This window comes from Rattus norvegicus, chromosome 11 (genome assembly GCF_036323735.1).
Source record: "Rattus norvegicus strain BN/NHsdMcwi chromosome 11, GRCr8, whole genome shotgun sequence".
Lineage (NCBI taxonomy): Eukaryota > Metazoa > Chordata > Mammalia > Rodentia > Muridae > Rattus > Rattus norvegicus.
In genome coordinates this window covers 94,491,236-94,516,460 of record NC_086029.1, presented here as the reverse complement: position 1 = coordinate 94,516,460, position 25,225 = coordinate 94,491,236, and the positions used below count along the sequence as shown (strand labels likewise).

General features: G+C 43.8%; 1 protein-coding gene and 2 pseudogenes across 3 annotated transcripts in view; all 3 read right to left on the bottom strand.

The window, feature by feature from the left end:
- Positions 1 to 1,807: 1,807 nt before the first annotated feature.
- Klhl6 (kelch-like family member 6) overlaps positions 1,808 to 25,225 on the bottom strand; it is a 39,392-nt gene continuing 15,974 nt past the window's right edge. For 2 of the 3 annotated variants that reach the window (XM_063270327.1, XM_006248594.3), the window contains 6 exons: positions 24,850 to 25,015; positions 14,307 to 14,756; positions 11,102 to 11,339; positions 5,929 to 6,131; positions 4,548 to 4,761; positions 1,808 to 3,223 (listed from right to left, as the gene is read on the bottom strand). In XM_063270327.1, the coding sequence (XP_063126397.1) occupies positions 2,922 to 3,223; positions 4,548 to 4,761; positions 5,929 to 6,131; positions 11,102 to 11,339; positions 14,307 to 14,756; positions 24,850 to 25,015 (1,573 nt within the window). In that variant the 3' untranslated portion in view covers positions 1,808 to 2,921. The remainder of the gene's footprint in view (positions 3,224 to 4,547; positions 4,762 to 5,928; positions 6,132 to 11,101; positions 11,340 to 14,306; positions 14,757 to 24,849; positions 25,016 to 25,225) is intronic. The other variant, NM_001105867.1, reaches the window with a different exon arrangement.
- On the bottom strand, positions 15,005 to 17,071 carry Ewsr1-ps3 (EWS RNA-binding protein 3; annotated as a pseudogene).
- Ewsr1-ps5 (EWS RNA-binding protein 5) lies at positions 15,005 to 18,090 on the bottom strand (annotated as a pseudogene).

Sequence of the window (25,225 nt, the reverse complement as noted above, 5' to 3'; positions counted from 1 at the left end):
TCATTCTGAAACCACAAACAAAATTTCCTTATGAACATAGATGCAAAAATAATAATTTTCGCCAAAGAAAGTCCAAGAACACACCAAAAAGATCATCCACCATGATCAAGTAGGCTTCATCCCAGAGATGCAGGATGTGGAGAAAGACACTGCACCATTGCTGTTCAGAGTACAAACTGGTACAACCGCTATGGAATCCAATCAGTATGGCAGTATCTCAGGAAGATGGGAATTCATCCACCTCAAGATACAGGTATAACCAATATACCCAATGATGCTTCATCCTACCACAGAGACAATTGCTCAGGCATGTTCATTACTACTCTATTTTTTTACACTCCAGATTTTATTCCCCTCCTGATCCAGACTCCAACTGTTCCACATCCCATACCTCCCCTGCACCCCCACCTCCGTCTCCAAGAGGATGTTCCCACCTCACCAGACCTCTAAGCTTCCTGGGGTCTCCAGTCTCTTGAGGATTGGGTGAATCTTCTTTGACTCAACCTAGACCGGGGAGTCCTCTGCTGTATATGTGTTGGGGGCCTCATCTCAGCTGGTGTATGCTGCCTGTTTGGTGATCCAGTGTCTGAGAGATTTGGGGGTTCCAGGTTAATTGAGACTGCTGGTCCTCCTACAGGGTTGCCCTCCTTCTCAGCTGCTTCTAGCTTTTCCCTAATTCAGCCAGCGGGGACAGCAGCTTCTGTCCATTGGTTGGATGCACATATCTGCATCTGACTCTTTCAGCTGTTCATTGGGTCTTTTGGAGGGCAGTCGTGCTAGGTTCCTTTTTGTAAGCACCCCATAGCCTCAGTAATGGTGTCAGGTCTTGGGGCCTCCCCTTGAGCTGGATCCCACTTTGGGCCTGTCACTGGACTTTCTTTTCCTCAGGCTCTTCTCCTTTCCATCCATGCATTTCTTCCAGACAGGAAGAAATATGGGTCAGAGCTTTGACTGTGGGATACCAACCCCATCCTTCACTTGATGCCCTGTCTTTCTGCCGGAGGTGGGTTCAATAAGTTTCCTCTCCCCACTGTAGGACATTTCATCTAGGGTCCCCCCCCCCATCCCTTTGAGTCCTGACAATAACATAGGTGTCTTTCAACAGAAAAAGTAGATTTAAAAAATATTTGCATAATTGTGTATTACTCAGCTCTTAAAAAATGACATCATGTAATTTTCAGGCAAATGGATGGAACCAGAAAATAAAAATCATCCTGAGCAAGATAAGGCATTAGAGCTTGGTCCAGTTTTATTATATTTTACAGTTATTTTGATGTGAGTTTCTTTGAAGGCTCAGTGATGCATTTCTCTGACGGTTGGGCTGATATGGGATATGGAATCTTCAGGAAACCTGGAAGAAGGTCACAAGTCCTTGGGTGATCATGGATCTATATTAAGGCAATTGCCTCACTGGAAAGAAGATGGGAGACTAAATTAGGAAATAAATTTAGAGAACAAGATATGGGACACCATAGAGGCCTTTTTTTTTTTTTTTTTTTTTTTAAGTAGTTAGGAAAGCCTCAACCTCTCCGGGAAATGTATTTACCAGTAGTAAAAGGTAGTTATTCCCTTTTTACAGGAAGCATATGGGTAAAGGACAGTTGCTAGTTCATGTGTAGAAAATGGTAGAGTCTAAGGTGGATTCTTCTGCAGGTATCACAGGAGTGAGGTAAATCCCTTAGGAAGTGTTTGTCTGAAGGTGGAAGGGACTCAGGAGAACACAAAAGTAAAAATAAAACAGAAGCTATACACTGAGAGGCCAGGACACCAAACCATTGAGAAAGTAAAGAAATACTTACAAAAACACTTTCTACTTTTAATTCTATTTTATTTTTTTAATGTGCCTGTGGCGTGATTGTATTTATGTGTTCACAGTATGAAGGTCCAAAGTTGATGCCAAGTGCGTTCTCAGTCATTCTCCACTTTTAAACTCTTGGACACACACTCTCCCAGCAATGACTCTCCATTTTCATTTACTGAGGCAGGGATGAACTGGAGTCCTCAACTCTGACTAAAGATCCAGCTTGCCATGGGGAACCCCTGTCTCTACTTCCCAGGTACTGGGACCACAGGCAGCTACCATGCCTGCTCAGCTCCCATGGGGACTCAAGGGCTCCTAACACCGGTCTCCATTCTTATACAACAAGTGCATGGAGCCACCCCAAGCCAGGAATGGCAGTGAGAGTTCTAGTCCAAAATGGCATAATCAAAAACAACAGTTAAGATGTATCGGGAAGCAGGACAAAACAACTTTCACCTCTTTCAAAACAAATGGGCCTGCCCAGACTAGTCACAACAGACCTGTTCAGTAGGGGATGCTCTTGACACAAAGTGGCCTGAAAAGCCCTCAGACCAGGGTTCTCCTGTTGTTTATGTACAAAGAATAAAAGGGAGACAGCACAGAGAATTATCCTTATCCCTTATCTTTAGCAAACTTGCCAGCAAGCGACACCAGCCGAGTTTGGGGTTGGCTTTCTGTTTTCCTGTCTACGTTAAGCAGTGTGTTGGAATATACACTGACTAACATGGAAAGACCTGGGTTTATTCTGGCTTAGCTACTTGCTTCCAGAGAGAGCCCATGAAAATTGGCCTGTCCAAAACTCCTTTTCCCTGCCTCTAAGACAGGCATGATACTATCTGGCAGCAGGTTATTACCATAGGTAAGTAAATTACAATGGGTAAGTGCCTGGCACAGGCCAGGGTAAGTAGGGCATGTATGGAATGTTAAACATTACCCTTCATCCTGAGGTAGTTTACACAAGCATTCCTGGCTGGTCTCACATATCCCAAAGCTTTATCTTCCTAGGTGCCCCATGGTGAACGTTAAGCCAAGCCTATGACTCACAAGGGACGACATGGGCAGGCTAGGGTACAGAATCAGTGCTCAGAGACTCCAGGGGCACCCCTGATTCCCTTTGCTGTCACACAGACACTGCTCCAGGGACAACCCTCCGGATGTGAGTATATGACTTCCTGATGGTGACGCTGCCGTGATGGGACACTCCTCGTGGTAGCACACATTCCTCAGTCAGCTTCTGAGCCTCAGGGTCCCAGCAGAGCACAGTGGCAATGACCTCATTCTTCTCGTCTCTCCCACCAGTGATATACAGCTTGTTGTTGCAGGGTGCAATGCCACAGCTGGCTCGCTCATGGCTGAGCTGTGTTACCAGACACCAGCTGTCTTCCAGAGGACTATAAGCATAGAGCGCTCTCATGGCACCACCTGTGGAGAAAGAGCATGCATGGTGGGCTGGGGATTTAGCTCAGTGGTAGAGCACTTACCTAGGAAGCACAAGGCCCTGGGTTTGGTCCCCAGCTCCGAAAAAAAGAACCAAAAAAAAAAAAAAAAAAAGAGCATGCATGGTGGAGAAAGATCTTTCTGGATCTTTTCTCACGAATCGCAATTATACTTCTGATTAAGCCAAACCTACCATCTTACCAGAGAAATAGTAGACTGATGGTTTTCCTTTCCAGAAAGCCAGAAGGGATCACCAGTCTACTAACCCGAATAAACTTCATCCCCTTTAAATTCTGATCAGTCGGGAATCTGATTCTAAAAGACACATGACTTGTCACTGCTGCAAAATGTACTGTAAGACTGGCTCCCTGGAAGAAAGCCTCAGGTACCTCAGCATAGCTACTTTCTGATCATCTGCAACCATAAGCACTAGAATCACAGTGGTTATAAAGTAGCAAAAGGACTGTGCACACAGGGGGCTCCTAAAAGTCCTCAGCCTGGCATTAGCTAGGAATGGCATCTCTTTATAGATTAAGTATGGTCTAAGACACCAACCTTGGTTGCCTGTCTTGATACTGGACCTTTGAAACCTTCAGGAGCCTGACCGAAAACAAAACCTGAAACAAGGGAGAGCTGTGTCTCCCTTAATGTATTTCAGTGTTTTCCTCCCAGTGCCTTCTCCGATTAGCCCCGATTAGTCACTAATTGTATTCTGGCACTGATTTCATCGGTGGCTCTCTGGTGTAGCTGCACATTAAAATCAGCTGGAATTTTAAAAAATTACAGTTGTACTAGTCTCAGACACCCTCCTTCCTCTTCCCATTTCACATATCTGATGTAAGGCACAGCTGTCGTATCTTTATAAAAAGACTCAATCCTAAGGAATGATGAGGAGTGACGATTACCATCTCTAACAATTACATGCCAACTGCAGTCTGTCTTGCCAGGCTTCCTCTCAACTAAGTACATTTTTTTTCAGGTCCCTAAAACCAAGCAGGAGAAGAGCAGATGTTCCCTATTTGCTGAGCACTTGTTACACTGCGCGTTTCAGGTGCTGTGTATTTGCTTCCTTTGTTATACAACTTGACTCTGGCCTCTTCCTCTGATCTACCGTCTTTAGGCTTTGTGTGGCTGTGTTTATCTCCAAGACTTCCAGGGAAATTCCACCAAGGCCTAAGCCAAAACCATCTTCTCTTCCTTTCCATCCCCACCCACCTCACTCTGCAGTTCTCAAGGGGTTAGTACCTGGTCTCCCAGGTGGCCACGTGGGCGAGGGGCTACAGAGAAGTTAGAAGTCATCCTGACTCACCAACAACGTAGATGTGATCCTGGAAACTCACTGCATTGATACACTTAGCCTCTACTGGCATGGCCGACTTCAAAACCCATTTATTGGTGGAAGGATCGTAACACTGAGTCTTGTCCGTGGCCAGCTTCCCATTGGGTCCTCCTCCAATGACGTACAGCTTCTTCTTGTGGCTGGTGGCTGCAAAGGAGCTGACATGGACAAGGAGGGGTGCAGCCTGCAGAGGCAGAGGGCACGAGAAGTCAGTGAGCTGCTCAGATTGCTGGAGAAGCTCACACAGCACATAAATGTTTGTCTAAAATGACAAAGCCCATGGCTCCCCCTAAAGATGCAGAGAGAAACAAAGCCCAGCACCTCATTAGGCTCTAGACAGCAAGCCATGTATTGGCTGTTTCTGCTTGCTTATCCTGGAGTTCAGGGAAGGAGGAATACAGGGAATACTGAATGTCTATGTACATGAAGCTGGCATATTCATATTCATTCAGTGGTGACTGAATATGAGGTGCCAACAATGGGTTAAAGTTATGCACATATTCAGATACTCTCAGTCTGGGGAAACCCTGCAGATTTGGGGGGTTAAGGCAGATTTGCGTTTCTGAAGTTTGTGATTTCCCCAGAACACTAAAGGAGACCTCCAAGAATCTCTTGTCAATTTGCACAACCCTTTTAGTTTTGGGGACTAAGGATGGGACTTGATGAGTTTAGATCTTGCTTAGGCCCAACCCCCACAGGTCGGCCGGCCTTAGCTGGATTGCCCGGCAATGTGAATGATAACTTTCCCTTGACCCGCGGTGACCACGTTTCAAACTTTCTGAAGCTGCAACGTGGTCTGATAGTAAGAAAGAAAATCTGCACTTGACAATGATCTTGAAACGCTGGCGCTAAGGTGGTTTCCTTGTCCTGGGGCAGTTTTTAACCAGCGGTGGCTTTGCTGGGTGCACCAAGGCCTGTAAATGGCTCATCGTTAATGAGAAAACAAATATGGCTGACTTCTAGCCATAACCAAAGACTTCGGGTGCACAAATGGTGCAGGAAATGGGTCCTGGGGTTTCTGGTAGGAAGAGGAACAGGACAGAAGGCATCTGAGGAGACAGACTCTGGGCCAGGCTATGCCACCAACAGAGCTAACCATCTTGGATAGGCCCAGCCTTCCCTCTACAGCTGAGGCTCTGGCTAATGCAGAACAATGCCTGTACAGAGCCCCTCCACCTTATTACTGGGACTGGATTAGCACCGTTGATGCCATGGCTACTAGAAAGAGAGGAGGTCAAAGCATCTGAGGGAGCAAAGTAGTCAAAAAGCCTGCTGCCACCACCCACAGTATTTTTGTTGATATTGCTATTGTTTGGGCTTTGAAATTACTTACAGAAACAATCTCCCATACCTCTGACCAGCAGTTGTGGAAGGGGTCATACGTCTCCACATTATTGATCCTTTGTAAGCCATCGAAACCCCCAATTACATAGACTTTGCCACCCAACACGACCATCTTATGTCTCCAGCGGCCTATATTTAAGTATTCAATCTGAATCCACTTGTTGATTGAGGAATTGTATTTCCAGACATCGTGCTGTGTTTCTTTACCACCTGCAAGAAATACAGTGCATTTAAAACACTAGACGTCTCGAAATACAGTTTTCCCCAGCATTTCCCAAACTCTCAAAGTACTAAATTTTCAGATGCCACAACAGCTAGGGTGGGAGCTGTGCCACAAAGGTTGGGAGATGAGCAATTCCCTCCCACCACTCAAGATGGGGAGAAAACTGAGAGGATCCAGGGAAGGAGGCTTCAGTGAGGTCAGCCTTTTGGTGGGTCAGAGCCCACTAATTTAGGGTTTGTGCCACCAAAAGGCTGGGCAGGGGTGGTAGGGCCTTGACAGCAAGGAAGTTAGAAAGGAGCTTAGGTTCTAAGTGTACTTACTTATAAAAGGGGTAAAGGGGTTGGGGTGACAATTTAGAAGAAATTGTCAAGAGATCTTACAAAACTATTCGAGTTTATATCTTCAATCTATATAAAAGAGTAAACCGAATAAAGAATGGAGTCCATCTCAAGGTAGAGACAAGCCTTTGTCTCTTCTCAAGGGGTAACCCAGTGGAGCAACTTGCAATCTGGCTGGGGGACACTCCCAGGAAGGCCGCTCTACCTTAAGACAATGTGCTTTTTCCTTTCCAGAATTCCCACCCCAGAGCCTTCCTGGAGTCAGGCAGCCCCTTAAGCCAAGTCACCATTAGATGGGGCTGCATCTGCCTGTCTTTCTGAGGCCCAACTAGTTCTAGTTCTTTTGTCTTTTTCTGTCAACTGCTGGCTAAGGCTTTAAAATCCCTAACCAACACTGCTGGATTCTGTATTCTTTTGAAAGCTCCCTACCAGCACAGGAGCTGTTTCTGCTCAGCTGCCTGTCCTCCAGAGACCTTATCTAAAGAGCATGGCTTTTGTTTGTTCCTCCCTTCTCCCTTCCAGAGAACAGTGAGAGTTACTGCGTTCCTCTCCTGTGGTTTCTTTTAAACTCTAATAAACTGTCCTTAGCTTCCGTTTGTGTCTGTTCTTAAAATCTTTTATCAATAAGACCAAGAATCCCAAATAGAGAACACTGGCTTCTTGGTTGCCATCTGGTGGCTCTTTTGGGGCTCCCTAAAATTTCTAACAGCACCTCTTGGTCATTTTTTTATTTCTTTAGCTGGCAGAGCAAAAGAACCCATTCCTGCACCCACTAGTCAGCAGTAGGACGTGTCCTATTTTTAAATTAATTTTTTTATGGAAATATGAAATGCCGACTGTTAGCATTCTAAGCTCCATCCTCACAGTTACCTGGCAACAACCAGGTATGCCTAACACTATACAAAGGGCTGCTTGCCCCACTCCTCATTCTATTGTTCTCTCTTGCTCTTTTACCCTCTTCCTCCTTTGTCCCTTCTCTCCCATTCCCCTCCCCGCCCTCTCTCTACACATACTCATGGCAGGCCTCTACTTCTCTACTCCTCCCCTCTCCTCTCCTCTTCTCTTCTCTTCTCTCCCCCCCCCTACCCTCTTAACTCCCCTCCCCATGCCCTGAATAAACTCTATTCTATACTATACCATCCTATGGCTGGTCCCTCGGAGGAAGAGATGTCTCAGCATGGGCCCCCCAGAGGCACCCCTTCCCCCATACCTCACCACACCTCCATAGAGCATATCCACCTTCTCTTTACCTTTTTATAAACACATCACTGACAATTGATCATTTGAAAATGAAATGGCCAATATTTTCTTTTAAGACTCTCTTAGAAGACAAAATTATGGTATCTAGGTCAAAAACACAGGCTGGTGAATTTTTATAGGTATTTCCAATAGTCCTCAGGACTGCCTGAGTCCCACCGTTGTTATAACGATGTAATAAGCTTGCCAGGAATGAAGATAATCCGAAGAGATGCTTGTATCCCTCCGTCTATCTTACTACTGAAAGGAAACCATGGCCCCCAAGAAGTGAGAATTTCTCCAGGGAATTCATCTTGGGAGAAGAAAATGACTGAGCGCCTAGCACCAGCCAAGTCAAGAACTTGTCCGCCAGAAAGAGATGTCATGGAGTTCTAACAAGTTGTTAGAACACTTGGTCAGGTAAGATCAAAGCCCAGACAAGAATGGGTTTGCAATGGGAAGCACCACATGCTGACCAGGCCTGCTTGGAAGTGCACACTCACATTAAGCTGACCGGGTATGGCGATGCCTTTAACCCCAGCACTCTGAAGGCAGAAGCATGGAATCTCTATGAACTTGAGGCCAACCCGGCCTATACAGAGTTCTAAGGCAGCCAGATCCACACAGTGAGACCCTATCTCAACAAAACAAATCAAACACCTGTAATTTCATTTTGGGTTCCCAAAGATAAACTTGAACAGGGTCACAGGATGTTCTTTCCAATGTGGCTACATCGAATAAATCTTCTCCTGCTTTTGCTACTAATTTGGCTGTTTTAATTGGTTTCTTGAGTATAAGTGTGGGTAAGAATGGCTCCCTGGTACGCAGACTGTGCCTCCTATGACTGCGAAGGGCTGCACTTCCTTTCTTAGTGTTTTGTACCCTGAGCATCTGCCTTTGCTTTGTACCTTTCAAAGGCCTCTGTTCAAGACAGTGCAATATTGATAACATTTTGGGTGGTATTAAAGATTACGAAGCACCATGAAAACTTTCAATGAGATCTTTATTTTAAAAAAAAACTGTTATTTAGAGACTTAGCACCTGGTTAGTTTGGAAAGCGTATTGTGTGCCCAGATGAGAAGAACTGCAACTGTAGATGTCCAACCTCACTCAGGTGTTTGTGTCTTCTGTTCTTTTAAGAGCACTTAGGGAACCTACAATGTAATGCTAACAGTCACTGGGAAAAGCTTTCTGTGCTTTGAGTGACAGAGCACATGCAAGGCAAGCGTTTGCTGCCAGAGTACTCTTGGGAAAAGAAGATAAAGAAAAAAGCTACCTTACCAAATAGGAAAAGATACTGACAGCATAATAAAATGAGTGTAATGTGAGTATAAGATTGGATAAACTGATCAATTAAAAATGAATACAGAAAACAACTCAAATATATAGAAAATACTAAATAAATGGTATTTAGCGATTGCCATTTGGAGACAAGTTAGATATTTTATACTTAAAACAACCGCCAACTGACTTGAAGAAGCAACTGGAGACTATAAGAGACAAACGCAGTGATTTGGAGAATGTGACGTGAAATTCAGAATCACATAGGAAAGAAAACAGTTGTACAAATATAAATCAAAGTTAAAAGACAACCACAATCTATAGGAAAAACATTTATTCCACAAAGCAAACTATATTTAACAAAGGATACAAAAATTAGTAAGGGAAAAACCATCACACGATGGTATAGAAACAACCCAAGGGTGTAAACAGACATATTTTAAAATAAATACAATTAGCCAATAATTATATGAAAATAAACTCATCACTGAAGATACAAGAGTATAAATGAAAATATTCTAGTCTATTACATCAGAAATAGTCGGTGATGATCACTATTAGTAAGAATGTAGAAAATGGGCACTGGTTAAGCTACGAAATGTGTTATCTTTGTGGAGGACAATTTAGCAATTGGCGAGTTCTCAATTCACTCACCTGAAGACCACGTCCAGGAGCCTTCCTACAAATCCATAAACTATTGTGTGCGCAAAGGTCTGCTACAGTATTTTCTTAAGGAGACTACAAACAGCAAGTACAGGTGCAGTGTAAGGGCCGAGATCAGTTCTGATCGCCTTCCTGGATCTATAATAAACTACATCACCAAACCCACATCTGTTCTGGGAAACAAGGGCACGTGGCTGACTCTTCCCAGTGAACTCTTTGTGGCCTTTCTGGCTAAGGCTTTATAGAATAGATGTGTCTTCTCAGTCAGGCCACGTGTGGGAGATGGCAGAATCAAAGACAGAAGGAGCCCGAGTCCCTGAATGGACTCCTGACACCGCCATTGCCAGTCACTCTTGTGTTCATTCATTAAGTGGGACTTTCGGACTTGTCGGAAATAGCATTACTTATTCTAACAGATTATAAAAATATTTAATAAAAAAATGAATACATGGGGAACAGAAAGACTGCCATATTTTACTTTCTATTCTCTGTATTTTTCAAATCCTAAAACATTTGAATAAAATGAAATGTATATAGCCTAATCAATGTCATGAATAGACTTAAAGAATGGCTAATGTTAACCTCTGGAGGACACTAAATACATAGAAGGAAGGGGGTCTTTGCATCCTCCTTTGATCTGAATGAGGGCTAAGACTTGGGCCTAGCCCCTGGATTGTGACCCTGACCAACACCAGGATGTAACCTTCACTACCTTCTAGAATGTCTCTGAGCTCTTTTTTCTCCAACCTTATAATGTACCTTCCCATGCTGTGACTGGTTAGGGTTAGGGTTAGGGTTAGGGTTAGGGTTAGGGTTAGGGTTAGGGTTAGGGTTAGTGTTGTTAAAGTGCAGATTTACCTATTATACAGTAAAGATGGTGGAGACTGTGTTATTCAAAAATATTTATTGAGCATTTGCATTGCTAGGTGTGAGATGGTATTAACGCTCATGGAATTTTAATTCTAAGGAGAAGACAAGCACAAGTAACTTAGTGGTTAAGCAACGATTTAGTGATGAAAAAGTATTATATTCCTCAGTACTTCAGGAAGAGTGTATCATAGAATTTATGAAATTATGAAATTTGGAAAGGTTAGGTTTATGGAAGGATAAGGAATTTCTCTACTCTAGTACTACATCCAGATCAGTGCCCCGAACAAACCCCAACATAACTTTCATGTTTGCTCCTGCATGAGGGCTAGAGCTGTCTGTCCTCATATATCTTAGTACAGTGTTGTTCATATTTCAGTGTTTATTAAGTGATAATGTCTTCTCAAGAATAAGAAAGACTACCTGAGCTCCTGGTTCCATATCCTGAGCCAGACAGATCTAGACCTCTGTGAACTCGGGTATTCTTATAGGGGGGTTGGTTAGTTTTCCACTTAGGTAAAGGGGGGATGCTTGCTACTGGGGAACTGCTTTAGTGCCAGCCTCCTGCTTACCTGATATGTACACCTCATTTTTTAATGTCACGCACGCAAACTCCACCCACTTCTTATTCTCACTTTCCAGCTCATGCTCTGTCAGTGGGAGCTTGGCCACCTCCAGGCGACTGCGCCTCAGGGGGTCCAGGCAGGTTACCTCTGCCACAAACCGTTCATCCTTCGTACAGCCACCAATGATCATGAACACCTCAGACTGGAACTCATGCATCCTGGGCTTGGTGCGCTCCGAAATAATCTAGAAATCAAGGAGAGGATGTGTGGGCAAAGGGATGTACAATACGACAGCAGAGCTCAGGCTGTGGAATCACAAAAAGCAGGTCACAATTTCCATCTCCACCATTGTCAGTCAAGTGATTTTACCTCTTTGACCATGATTTGATGGCAATTTGATCTTAACTACTCAGTAGGTTTGTTGTATTAAATAGCAAAATATATGGAATGTGTTGAGCCAGAGCCTACTGTATAATAGTAAATGTTACCCGTCATCTTTGTTGCTATTTTAAGACAAGAGTCTGTTTGCCATCAAATGCATTTTCTGCCTCTACTACCTCATCAGAAACTTGAACTCCTGGAATGAAAGTCAAAGTTAATATTTATCCAGTATCCACTATCATAATGTAAAAAAGAAAGAATAGAATGGCAAATCCATGGGTAGGAACTTCACCCTTCCGAAGAGCTTTAGTAGGAGAAAGGGGCCCTGCGGGGAACAGGAGGCCTTCAGGTTCAAAGAGAAGCTTCCGAATGAGAAATGAAGCATCATGTCCACAGACAGCTATATTGTGGTCTTAAAGGGGTGTGTGTGTGTGTGTGTGTGTGTGTGTGTGTGTGTGAGAGAGAGAGAGAGAGAGAGAGAGAGAGAGAGAGAGAGAAACAGACAGACACACAGACAGACACAGACACAGACACAGAGACAAAAGAGAGCCTTTGTTTCAGAGCCTGAGAGCATATACAGCAGAAAATCCATGGAGGAAGAATGGGACCAGAGGGATAAAGAATTCGGAGACACTTATGCAATGCGTTGGTACCAAAGACACACTTTGCTTCTCTGCACCTTTCTTCCCAACTTCACCTGCTTTCTGTCTCCAAACCTTCCCTCCCCACAGCTAAGACACAACCTAGAACATAAACAGACATCCTTGTTCAAGGACAGTCTTGTAATTTACTATAAGGACAGCCCCTTCCCTCTAGTGGATCCTCAGCACCAGGAACCATACATGGATCTTGTGGTCTTCCATGATGAGTCAGTGGATGGACGGATGGATGGATGGACGGATGTATGGATGGATGGACGGATGGATGGATGGACGGACGGATGAATGGATGGATGGATGGACGGATGAATGGATGGATGGACGGATGGACGGATGAATGGATGGATGGATGGATGGACGGATGGATAGATGGACGGATGGATGGATGGATGAACAAGACAGGTAATCAAGGTCTCTGTGTGGACTGCTTTTTATAATGTAAATCACTACAGTACCCACTCTCCAAAATGGCCTTAGGTAACGTCCTCCTCCCAGGACTCGGAGCACATGTAGTTCCTTTTATACTGTCCACAATCAGTCTCTCTAACTAAAATATTACAGTACAGTTGATGAGGGGAATTTATGAACAGTTTTATGCCACTAAATTCAACTACTTATATGGATGAAGAAATTGTCTGCAACTCCATGTAAGAAGAAACAGACAACCCCAGCAGCATTACTGTGATGCAATTTGAAGTGAAAACCTCCTCTCTCAAAGAAAACCCCAGGCTCGGGAAATGCTATAATACCAAACACCCAGAACACCTGTGAAGAACAGACAGGTGACAGGTTTAAGAAAAACTAAAAAGTTGAGAGATCTACATGAGTAAGGGGACATCCTCTAGAGGAGCCCCAGACAGATACCATTCCAAACTTTTGGCTGAAGTTTCTACCATAATGGCTAATCTTAGAGCTTTTGCACATTGATAGGCACACGGGAGGTTTCATGTGTGTAAATCAATAGCAAATTCTCATAATATAGCTTTCTCATTAGCTTCCTCCTCCACTAAACCTTACCTTGTCTTTATAAGATGCTGAGTAAAAGACATCTTCAGAAATTGCAAAGGAGAATACATAGGAGTCGATGCATTTTGGTACCCATTTAATCATAAATATGGAACATTCACAACACACCAGGGATTTCTAAGATCTAGAGATGAAAAGTTCAGTAGGTCCTAGTTCCTATTTTTAGCAAGTTACAACTTTAGATTATTTACAAAATGATGAAGTCAATGGTTATCATGTGGTATTTGATTGAATCAATAGCCATAAGAAAACAATGGGTTCTTTGGAGAAGTTGACCTTGGCTTGAGTTTTAGAGTAGAAGCAGAAGTTAAGTAGAGGAAGTAAAAAGAAGACGACATTTAGATAGTATCTGCCTTGTTTTAAAGGCTGGGAAAACATATCCTTTGGAGGAACTACATCAAAACTACAACAGAATGTATACATCAACAATTAAAGAAACAGAAGCAATGAATTTGATCAAAAGAGGGACACAGCAGAAGAGTTGGAGTGAGAAGAGGGAAGAGGGGAAATAATGGAGTTATATTTTAATTTAAAAATACATGTTAATTAAATTTGTTTTTAATTAAAAAAATAAAACACCATAGAAGTAGGTGGTAAATGATGGCGGAGACCTGGGCAGGAGATATTCCATCAAAGTGGAGTTTAGGAAACTGTAGCAGAAAGAGTGGGTATCTTCCTGAAAGTGAAGAGCCGAACGGCCAGGGGCAAAGCTCACACCCGTGTCTTCTACCAGACCAGGGGCAGGAATGAGATGGAGGCAGGACAGACTAGGAGCACAGTGATGAAGTCTAAGGGATTTTCAGAAATTCTGGAAAGAAAGGATGAGACTCTCGATCTAGGCAATGTTAGAATAGAACAACAGATACAAATTCTCACAACAGCAGGAAAATGGAAGAAAGTAGAACCCCTTCATAATGGCGATTTGACTAGACCACACAGACCTGGGCAGAGGATGAATGTGAAGGCACAGGGCCACAGCTTTCCAGGTCTCACTTAAGCTTCCCAACAGCTGTATGGAAATGTGATGTCATCCTCATTACACTGAAACCCAGCTTCGGGAATGACGGACTTGTGGACAAGGAGAGTCCCTGGCTATAATGCCTTACATTTCCCACAAAATGCAGTATCTCTCAAGTCCAACTCACCTCGTTGCCAGAAAGATGGTACATCCTGGCTTCCTGAAGCAGGGGGAAGACTTCAGGGCACTGTCTAATGAGAGGGTCTGCTTCCACCATCTCCACGAAGTACCAGGGGTCCAGAAGCGGTAAGCGCACGTTCTCAAGGACACAGGGGAGCAGGCAGAGTCGTTCTGACTGTTTATGCCGGACCCAGCTCATCACAGTCTCAAACACTTGAGACTCTTCAGTCACACACAGGTCGTCGCTCCTCAAAATGTGGTACAAGGTGTCCACGGGAAGTTCGAGGAACTCCTCAGAATTCAGAATCTGAACAAAGTTTTGAATGATGTAGCTTTGAACTTGCGTCTTTAAACTGTCCAAGGAATGTGTGTCTGCCAGCCTCAGTATTCCAATACAATTTTCTGGGTTTAATGCTTCTGTGAGAAAGCTGGCACAGGCATCCACCAGCTGTAGAAACTAAGAGAAGGGAAGAAAGTCAGGCCAGAAAGTGATCATCCTTCAAGAACATTTATCAGTGAGTTGCGTGTGCCAGCCAAACTTAGACACATCGTAAATGCTCAACCACAAGGGGAGAGTCTAAAAATAATACATTCGTATAACAACAACTCTATAAATAGTCTAAGAGCGTGTTTAAGATTACCTTAAGTCACGTGAAAATGTAAAGATTTTCAAACCTCTTCATCAAATCTGATCAAACCCCTAGATTATTTTATTTTATTTTATTTTATTTTATTTTGTAGTGCTGAGGGCAGATACACATCACCACATGCTAAGTGTTCTGCCATCAAGCTGCAGTTCCCACATTTAAGCCTCTGTATTTAATCATCAATTTACAGAAATGATATACAAGTAAATACCTGTTAAATGATACCATAAATAGACATTCAGCTATAGCTATACAGTGGGATAATCCATGGGACAAGTGATTGAATTTCTTCTGTGAATATGCTACAAGTGGGGAAAAAAAGGAGAGAAAAGGAGGAAAAGGATGTAGGAACCTGAGCTCCGCCTACATCTACAAGTCAATGGGCAGCACAAGATGGATGCAGTAGTTATTTTTAAAAGAGGGATCCTAAAGTTGGGCGGAGGGATGAGGGGTCAGGATGAGTCTTGAAAGAATTAGAGAAGAAGTGAGATATAAATAAGATGAAGAGACATTCTATCCATGTATAGATTATCAAAGAATAAAAGTATATTAAAGACGAGAGACTGGGGAGATAATATCAACTTACTTCAACGTATGAACCATATTTGGATCACCGATTTAAGTAACGAAGTCAGAGAAGTGTCTACAGGCACTAATATTTAGGGGCATGAAAAAGTATTATTATTTTTAAGAGCGATAATGGCTTTATCATTATTTTAAGTAAGAATCTTTGTCTTTTAAGCTATGGAGATGGCTCAGCGGATAGAAGTGCTTGTTAATCAAACCCGATGACCCAAGTTCTGATCCCCAGAACCCACAATCACACGCTTAATGATGAAAGGATCTGCTATCCCACTATTCCCTATGGAAGACTGGGACAGGAGGATGCATTACAGCACATGGGCCTGCCAGCCTGGTTTACGCACCTTATCTCAAACAAGGTAGAAGGTAAGGCCCAAATTCAAAGGTTGTCCTCTGACTCCACATTCAGGTTATGGCATGCATGCACCTGCACCGATATACAACGACATGCGTGCATAGCTCACTCCCTCCTTCCCTCCCTCTTTCCTTGCCCTTCCCCCTCATGACACTTTTTTTTTTTTTTTTTTACCATTTAACTTGTTTCAGTGTTTCTTCACAAATGGTGAAAATCCTAAAGTACAGACAAGGAATAGCCATACTGTTGTCACCAACATTATAAATATGAAATTATAAATTTAAACATTTTCTGGTTTAAAAAAATAGATCTGTTCGTCAGTGCAGTTCTGCAGGTGTCTAGTAGGGTGGGTCTCTGTGCTCCTGACCGTGTCCACCTTTATCCATTTTCCCAGGTCCTCCACGTTCACCTCTTTTTCCTCCCATCTGTCCCATTAAAGGTCCAGGAGGCCTCCAGGAACCACCTCACCGTCCTCCACCAAAGCCACCTCGTTCCACGTCACGGCCACCTCAGAAGCCTCCTCTGTCTCTACCTCTGCCACCTCTGAACATTCCTTGAGGACCACCACAGTCCATGAGTCCACCTCTTCCTCCTCGCATGCCACCAGGGCCACCTCAGCCTCGATCACCACCCCAGGTAGAAAGGGTGGCAGGAGGAAGCCCTCGGGCTTAGGGGCTGTACACTGGTTGCATTCTGTTCTCCAAGGGAAATTCTGGTTTCCACAGCCCAGGCTGGGACACTGCCAGTCTCCAGCTCGGTGCTGGGCATTTCCTCCTCCAGAGAGGTTCCCTCTGGAGTCTCCTCTGTCTCCTCCACAGCCTCCGATGTGACCCATGGGTCCTCTGGGACCTCCACAAAGTGATGGTGGCGTCCCTCTGCCCTCACAAGGTGGCATGCCACCCCGCATGCTGTTCATTGGAGGCTTCTTTCAGGCAAGAGAAACTAAGTTTGCTTCCTTGAAAATCCCATCACACCGTTCCACGGCAGCCTTCGCAGTTAGTGGATCTTCATAGGACACTGTGGCGTCACCTTTGTGGTTCACCTTGACAACCCCACACTGCTTAAAGAAGTCTGCCAGATCATCCAGACTCACAGTGTCATTTAATCTTTGTCATAAACTGTACTGTTGTCAGAGTCTTCATTGGGTTCTACAGGAAGGCCTACATCAAGATCTGGTCCTCCCTCCATGGGTCCACCAGGCTTTATTGAAGCCACCTCACTCTCCAGTGCCCATTCCACCGCGTCCTTCTCCCCGCCCACCTCTGCTCATGCCTCCATAATCAAATGCCCCTCTTCTCCTGTCCCGATTATCAGGTCCACTCAAGCTCCGGTTCTCTCCTGGTCCGGAAAATCCTCCAGATTCTTGCGCATAAACACCCATGCTACTCGAGTGGTTCTGTCGGAATGAACTCTGCTGCCCATAGCTGCTGCTCTGTTGGCTATACTGACTTGGAGCCTGGCTGTAGGATCCAGTCTGAGGGAAGAAACTTGTGGGAGGCTGCTGCCCATAGCTGCTCTATTGACCATAGCTACTCAACGGTTCATAGCTGCTTGCTGCCCATAGGTGTTCTGCTGAGAGTAACTGCTCTGATTGAAACTAGTCTGTGAGGAGGATAAAATGGAGGTGTGGCGACTGGTTGCATTGGGTAGCTCCCAGGTACCTGGGGAGAACTGTAGTCCCTAACTCTGTCCATATCCTAGGCTGGTTTGGTTGTAACCCGCTGTGCTAGGTTGAGGTTAACTAGTCTCAGCAGGTCTGTTACCATCCTGTGGTCTTGTTAGTGTGATGGCTGCCAGAGGCAGGGTAGGCGGGCTGGGTCCCATATGCAGACTGAGCTACGTAAGAGGCCTGCACTGTGGTGACTGTAGCAGTGGTGGTGTCATAAGCACCATATCCTTGGACAGGTTGGCTGTATGCCTGGGGAGCAGTTGGAGTGGTATAACCAATGGGAGGCTGTCCGTAAGAAGTTGCGTATGCAGTCTGCCGGTAGATGGCAGTGCTCTGAGCCTTGGTATAGCTGACACCAGTAGGCTGTCCCCTAGGTTCCATGGCTTTGTTGCCCATATGCCTGGGTGGTCTGTGCATATCCTTGACTTGGCTGGGCAGTGTAAGCACTGTAACCCGGCTTAGCTATAGATACTGCAATCTGCAGACGCCATTTTCTCTCTTTCCTCCTCGTTCTCTCAAGGTCTGTCTCCCTCTCGAGTTACTCATAACACTTTTAGAAAGAGTTCTTGCCTTTTAAAGATACACCGAAAAAAAAAGTAGCTGACTGTGAGCAAAGAAAAAATGATTGCAAGTTACACAAGCACAGAAACGAACTGAAATGTCATAAATTGAACTAATAAGTGTTTAAATATCACATATCTTGTGGCAAATTAAATTGAAATAAGCCACACAGCCTCAAGAACTAATCGTTAGTGTCCATTCCCCACTGGCTTTCACAGGACTTTTCATTCCAGGACCTAAGGTAGCAGAAAGCCCTAACTGAAATCTACTGGCCCAAAATAGAAGAGGAAACAGCCTTGGCAGGGACACACAAACTCTCTGAAAGCTTCAGAGGTAGCCCATGCAGTTGCCATCCATACTTAGCTGACCAGAGTAAGCCATGATGCAATCTCTTCCATCCAAGGACAATAAATCTCCACAGAAACCGGTCCCACAAGGGAATATAATTTGAGGCATCAGACTCACTAATAAAGCTATAAGGATATTTTCTGTATCTTTGTTAATGTCTATGTTTATTTACCCCTCCCCAGATGAATTAAAAAACATTGATCGGATCCCACATCCCACTTTAACGCTATTGACTTCATCAAGAGTGTGTGTGTGTGAGCTTAATGTTTAGACAGCATTCTACAAATTCCAAAGCACTGCCGTAGCCTTTAGGATACGTGCTCGTTTCGCTGACAACATCTCACAAACATTTCAGTTCACTCTTGTTCTCTGGAGCTTTGCTCTGAACGAGTCCAGTCTCCTTCTCCACTGGGCTCCACAGGGTCACATTCTCCCTGTGCTTGAGTTGCATTGACCATTTAAGGGGGAAGAAAAGGGAGATCCCAGGTAGGACAGGAGAGAAAACTGATCTGAAGGCAGGTGCTGGTGGATAAGGGGACAGACCTGACAGACCTGGAGTGTGGTGTGCAAAGTACAGGTTCAGGTGAGGAGGGGGAGCTGTTGGGATATAGGGAGAGTTGGGCAGAAGTGGTCTTAGGGTCGGTTTTGAACTGGCAGACTGGGTTGAGTGGAGTTCAGTCTTTATACTAGAGTAGCCTGTGACACACATCCCCAACTCTCAGTCTTTTGTTCAATTATGAAACATGATTTTTCCCTATCAGACCATATCTTCCAACTGATTATATAGAAAATGTTTCTTTGTAGCTGTTGTGGTTTGGTTTTGTAGGTTTGGGGGTTTTGTTTGCTTGCTTGTTTTGTTTTTGTTTTGTTTATTTTAGCAGCCCAAAGTGGCCTCAAACTCTTCATCCTCTTGCCTCAGCCCTCCAAATACTGGGATAATGGGCTTGTGTCACTGTGCCCAGCTCTGGGAAACTCTATGAGCTAATTATTGTTGTGGCGATATAATGAAGCATCTGGCTCATCTTGGACGTTTCAGTCCCGGGTAAACGACTGCGTATAGAGAAAAGGAGGAATAGGGAAAGCAGAGAAATGCCACCTCCCCTGGAAGCTCCTTAAAAGCTGGTTCTCCAGGATGGCTTCTCCAACGAATTATTTTCATCCCCTCCTCAGCCCATCTGTAGGGAGCCTTAGAAGCTTGGCTCTGTGCTCTCCCCAGTCAAGTCTAGGAACTCAGGTTCTAGGTTACAATTTTGGGTTTTTTGTTTCCAGCCAATACCTTCTCCAAATTTGACAACAGAAGTTAGAAAAGACAAAGGAATAAAAGATCTATTAGGCATCTGGGATGTACTAAGACCTGTGCACTTTTTCAGCTGTCATTGAATGTAACAAACTACTTTTCAACTAATCTGTTTTTATTTAATTAGCAAAAAAGAAAATATTCAGATTACATTTTTAGAGAGGAGGGGATAGAGAGTTCAGAGTAAACAATGTTGCCTGAAGTCACAGAGCAGATGGGAAGATAATCCAGCTTGTCACTTACAACTGCTAATTACAGCTTCAGGCTTGCACTGTTGAGCTAACAAAAAGCCAGAAGCTTTTCTAAAGACCTTATGACCACAAGGGAAGGTAGGTTTCTCTGATTGCTTAAGTTCTCCCAAAATATGTGTCAACAAGAATTTCTGAGTGACCTAACCAGCTGCTGGGAATTTGCTGGCATGCAAGACAGCTATGAGAACAAGGAATTGTTGCTCATATATTTGTCTTTGGATGAGTGTTCAACTACTGCTCCATGAACCTGGTTTTCAGAACTGAGAGATGATGTATAATGGCAACAGGTAGCCAATTTCCTGTTTAGAGGGATACATGAATAAAAGGTTACAGTAAGCACCTGACTCTTTGACAGGAACTCCTGAAATAGCACCAAACAGACGGTGGCTACACAGGAACTCCTAAAATACCATCAAAGACATGACCACAGTTCCCATAAGAAGTGCCTGCCTTAAAGAGGCCATTTGTAGGTATTCTTTTGAGGAATATCTATTCAGATTCTTGACTCATTTGAAGTCTTTCAGGGCGTGTGTGTGTGTGTGTGTGTGTGTGTGTGTGTGTGTGTGTGTGTGTATAGTACATTTGCATAGTGGTAATGTCAAATATCAAAATGCCAACATGGTTGCTCTCATGATTGATAACCTACTCAAAGAGTAACATATATTTAACAGAAGGCATCCAGGTGCCATGGAGCTGCTGGACTACTGAACTATTTTCTGAACACTCAACTCTACCACACCTAAGTCTATTTGAACACTGCAAATACTTCAACTAATATTTGATTTAAAAAAAAAAAAAGCAAAGAAATAACACCAGTACAGTCAGCCCAATTGAAGTACATATGAAAAGCCAAGATAGCATAACTCCGTCAAGAACTACTAATTCCACAGTGATGACATCTAATGAGAGTGAGTTAAATAAAATCCCAGACACTGAACTCAAATGAACAATCATAAGTATGTTCAAAGAGGAAAGGAGGCACCTGAGTTAGAACATAACCAGCGGAATGAAATAAGGACATTGATGCAAATTTTAAAAACTAATTTCCACAAGAGAAATAATGAAGAAATATGAGTCTGAATTGCTGGAAATGAAAAACCCAGTCAAAACAAAAGCTCTACATCAATAGAATAGATCTACAAAGGCTAGAATAGCTTACTTAGCCTAAAGACAATGTAGAAAAAGAGGAGCAGTCAAAACAGGGCCGAATAAAAGAATAAAGTACCAGCGGGATGTAGGCGACACTCTGAAAAGATAAATCTATGGATAACAGGCGCAAAAGAATATAGTTCTGAAGACATAGAATACAGTTTTAAAAGAATTTTGAACGTACAAGGAGTGAGATACCTCCCTGAAGTTATAGCTCGGTTAGGCACCATGGGTCTATAACAGAGCATAAGCCATTCCTATTTCTCTTGGTTGCCTACCATAACTACAATGTAAGGCCACAGTGCTGAAGACACCGTATACTTTGGTTGAGGAAAATATAGAAATCAATCACAAACAGACTGGGATCCTCCGGTGCAGGCTGCTGTTGAAGAAAAGACATCAATGGTCTTACCTAGCACTTGCTTCAGTTTCAACTTACCAGTCATAATAAGCTTAATGGTGCCTAGCAGATTGACTTTTATGAGAAAACAACTTCCTGGTTGGACTTGAGGCCCATCCCACAGGAGGAAATCATGCCTGGGTCAAAACCCCATGAGTAAGGAACTCATGGGCCCTGGGGTTATATATTCAAATGTTCATGATGCCTACTTTCCTTCTAAATATTATCCTTATACCCGCTCTTGACCTTGGTCATAGAGGCTTCTTTTTGCAGTGGGCAGCAGTCAATGGAAAGATGCATAATTGGGCAGGGTGCTGAGAATGGGTGGCTGGGTTCTCAATCCTAAATGGGACATTTACATTAACTACACAACCCCAGGGCTCAGGAAGCAGGTGGAAGAAAAGACAGGAAGAAGGAGATGATGAATAGAGAGGATTAACATAAAATGCCACCTTCTGAATATGACAAGTCACATATAAAGGCAGTTCCATCAGAGTAACAGATATTTTTCAAATTAAAATGTAAAAGCAGGGGGCTGGAGAGATGGCTCAGCGGTTAAGAGCACCCGACTGCTCTTCCAGAGGTCCTGAGTTCAATTCCCAGCAACCACATGGTGGCTCACAACCATCTGTAAGGAGATCCGATGCCCTCTTCTGGTGTATCTGAAGACAGCTACAGTGTACTTATATATAATAAATAAATCTTTTAAAAAAAATGTAAAAGCAGAGAGGACCTGGAAAAAACATATTTTCAAATTCTTATAAACAAGGGCCAACTCGGGCTATTATACCCAGCAAAGCTATCTGTTATAATGAGAGGAAAAATAAAAATTTTGCATGATAAAAATAAGCTAAAAGAATCTATGACTATTAAGCTAGTTCTGAGAAATTCCTTGAAAGAATCCTACAGACTGAAGAGAAAAACAAATCTAACCATGAGGCCACAGCTTCAGGATCTCCTTGCCTTTCTATTACTACCCTTGGGTGTACCTCAGTTGTGAAGCAAGAGAAGTGTGCCAACACCTCACATATCCTTAGTACACACATTTCTTGCTGGGCAACTCCTGACCCAGGAAATAAGAGGATGTGATCTGTCAGCACTTGGAGCATACACAGTGTTCCTTTACACATCCCAGCTAGTGAAGTTAGAGGCTGTTAGATACCCTACTCAGATGTACACTTTTTTTTTTTTATTAACTTGAGTATTTCTTATGTACATTTCGAGTGTTATTCCCTTTCCCGGTATCCGGGCAAACATCCTCCTCCCCCCTCCCCTTCCTTATGGGTGTTCCCCTCCCAACCCTCCCCCCATTGCCGCCCTCCCCCCACCAGTTTAGTTCACTGGGGGTTCAGTCTTAGCAGGACCCAGGGCTTCCCCTTCCACTGGTGCTCTTACTAGGATATTCATTGCTACCTATGAGGTCAGAGTCCAGGGTCAGTCCATGTATAGTCTTTAGGTAGTGGCTTAGTCCCTGGAAGCTCTGGTTGCTTGGCATTGTTGTACATATGGGGTCTTGAGCCCCTTCAAGCTCTTCCAGTTCTTTCTCTGATTCCTTCAACGGGGGTCCTATTCTCAGTTCAGTGGTTTGCTGCTGGCATTCGCCCCTGTATTTGCTGTATTCTGGCTGTGTCTCTCAGGAGCGATCTACATCCGGCTCCTGTCGGTCTGCACTTCTTTGCTTCATCCCAGATGTACACTTCTACTTCAATGAAGGTCATATTGTTAAAGTAGTGGGAAGGAGGGGGTGAGTTACAAATAGGCATGAAGTTAGTGATTTCTCCATCCCATAAAGAGGGATAGTTTCCTACCAATCAAAGGGGTTAATGGCAAGCACAGACATCAGGTCAGGAGAATGACTTGGCAACATTACCAGGAAAGCAGACCTGCTGGAAATGATTGGCTTGGCAACTTCAGGATGCCCCGGGGAACTGAGACAATAAAATTGACTATTACTCAAAATTCATTAAGGCTGAATTGTGATGGATTTCCTTTCCACACTCCTGTCTTTTGCCAGATTTTTTAATAAATCCCTAACCCCAACTTCAACAGATCTAAACCCGCTACCAACCATCTTAGATCCAGAACCCTTCAGGGATACTTACTTTCCCATACTTTGGGTTCTGTTCCCTTCAAGTACCAAGCCAATTATGACATAAACAAAAATCACCTCCATAAGAGCCAAGCCATACATAAGATTTGATGCTCATCTCTGGTTCCTAGGTGTGACTTGGCCTATCCCCAGACTCTGTTTCTTACACATCTAGGCAACAAGACAACATTAATATGATGAAACCAACTTCAACAGAATAATCGGAGTCCTGGCCATAGGTGATAATTTAGACGGGACCTTTGTTATAATTATAGATGCAATTGATATAACCCCTGGTCTAATTAGTTTATGAAGCCAGTGTAATTGCTATAATCATACTGAAGCAAATATCATTGAATAGAAACAATATATTATTTTAAAATAAATCATAATTCTGAACTCTTCTCTCTTCTGTGACACTGCTTACCTCTCAATGTTCTCCTTTCACAGCCACCAAGTGCTTGTCACATGTATCTTGATTCCCCCACATTTAGACAGCATCACTGCCTGAAAGCTGCACAGCGTGACGGCAAGCAGTGCTTTCTCCAATCAGAAAACCCAGTTTCAACTCTCAGCACTTTCCGTCATATTCTGTGTTCCCTTAATTTCCTGTCCAACTCACACTCCGATGTTCTGTACAGAAAGCATGGGCTCCACCACCGGCTCTAACTGGGCTGCTACACTTGGCAGCCACTGTTCTACACTTAGATATTAAGTGTAGAACCAGGCAATACATTCCCCGCTTCATCTGATGACATAGGTAATGCCTCATCCCATGACCTACCACTAACTATCCAAACAAACACCTTCTGACCTTCAGGTAACCTTGTCCTGTGCGTGTGCCTCTCTGTGTCTTTCTCTGTGTCTCTTAGGTCTGTCTCTCTCTCTGTCTCTCTGTCTCTCTGTCACTCTCTCTCTTTCTCTGTCTGTCTCTCTCTGTGTCTCTTCTGTCTCTCTCTGTTTCTCTGTGTTTGTATCTCTGTGTCTATGTCTCTCTCTGTGTTTGTATCTCTGTGTCTATGTCTGTCAGTCTGTCTGACTTTGTGTACATGTATCTCTCTGTGTGTGTGTGTGTGTGTCTGTGTGTATTTGCATGCATGTGCAAATCTCAGATACAGGTCTGGCAGCCACCCTAAACAGGTCTCTGGGGGCTCCCTGCTTCCATTTGTTTCAAAGAGTACAGAACTTGTTTGGTCACACACCTGGAAAAGGTTGGCAGCCTCCAGAACCCGCTGAACATTCTGCTTGGTGATCAGAGCCTTGCTTGTGTATGTGTAGTTCAGGAGCGTGTGCATGGTCTCAGCATCCACCCCTTTAATAATGATCCTCTTCTCATACTTTTCCTTTAAGTCGTTGCAGAACATGGCCCTAGAAGAGAGACCTGTGATGTCAATCCTTCCAGGATCCTGTGTTCCAAACCTGAACAGATTCCCCCTTTAAATCTGACCTCCTGCAACAGTGAAGTCCCAAGGTCAGGACCTAAACTGATTGCCAACATAAAAACAGCCATTTGACTTGCTGGCTTCTTGATATCTTCCCCTTTGGTTCTTTATCTCTCCTTGAATATGCTAAGTCAAT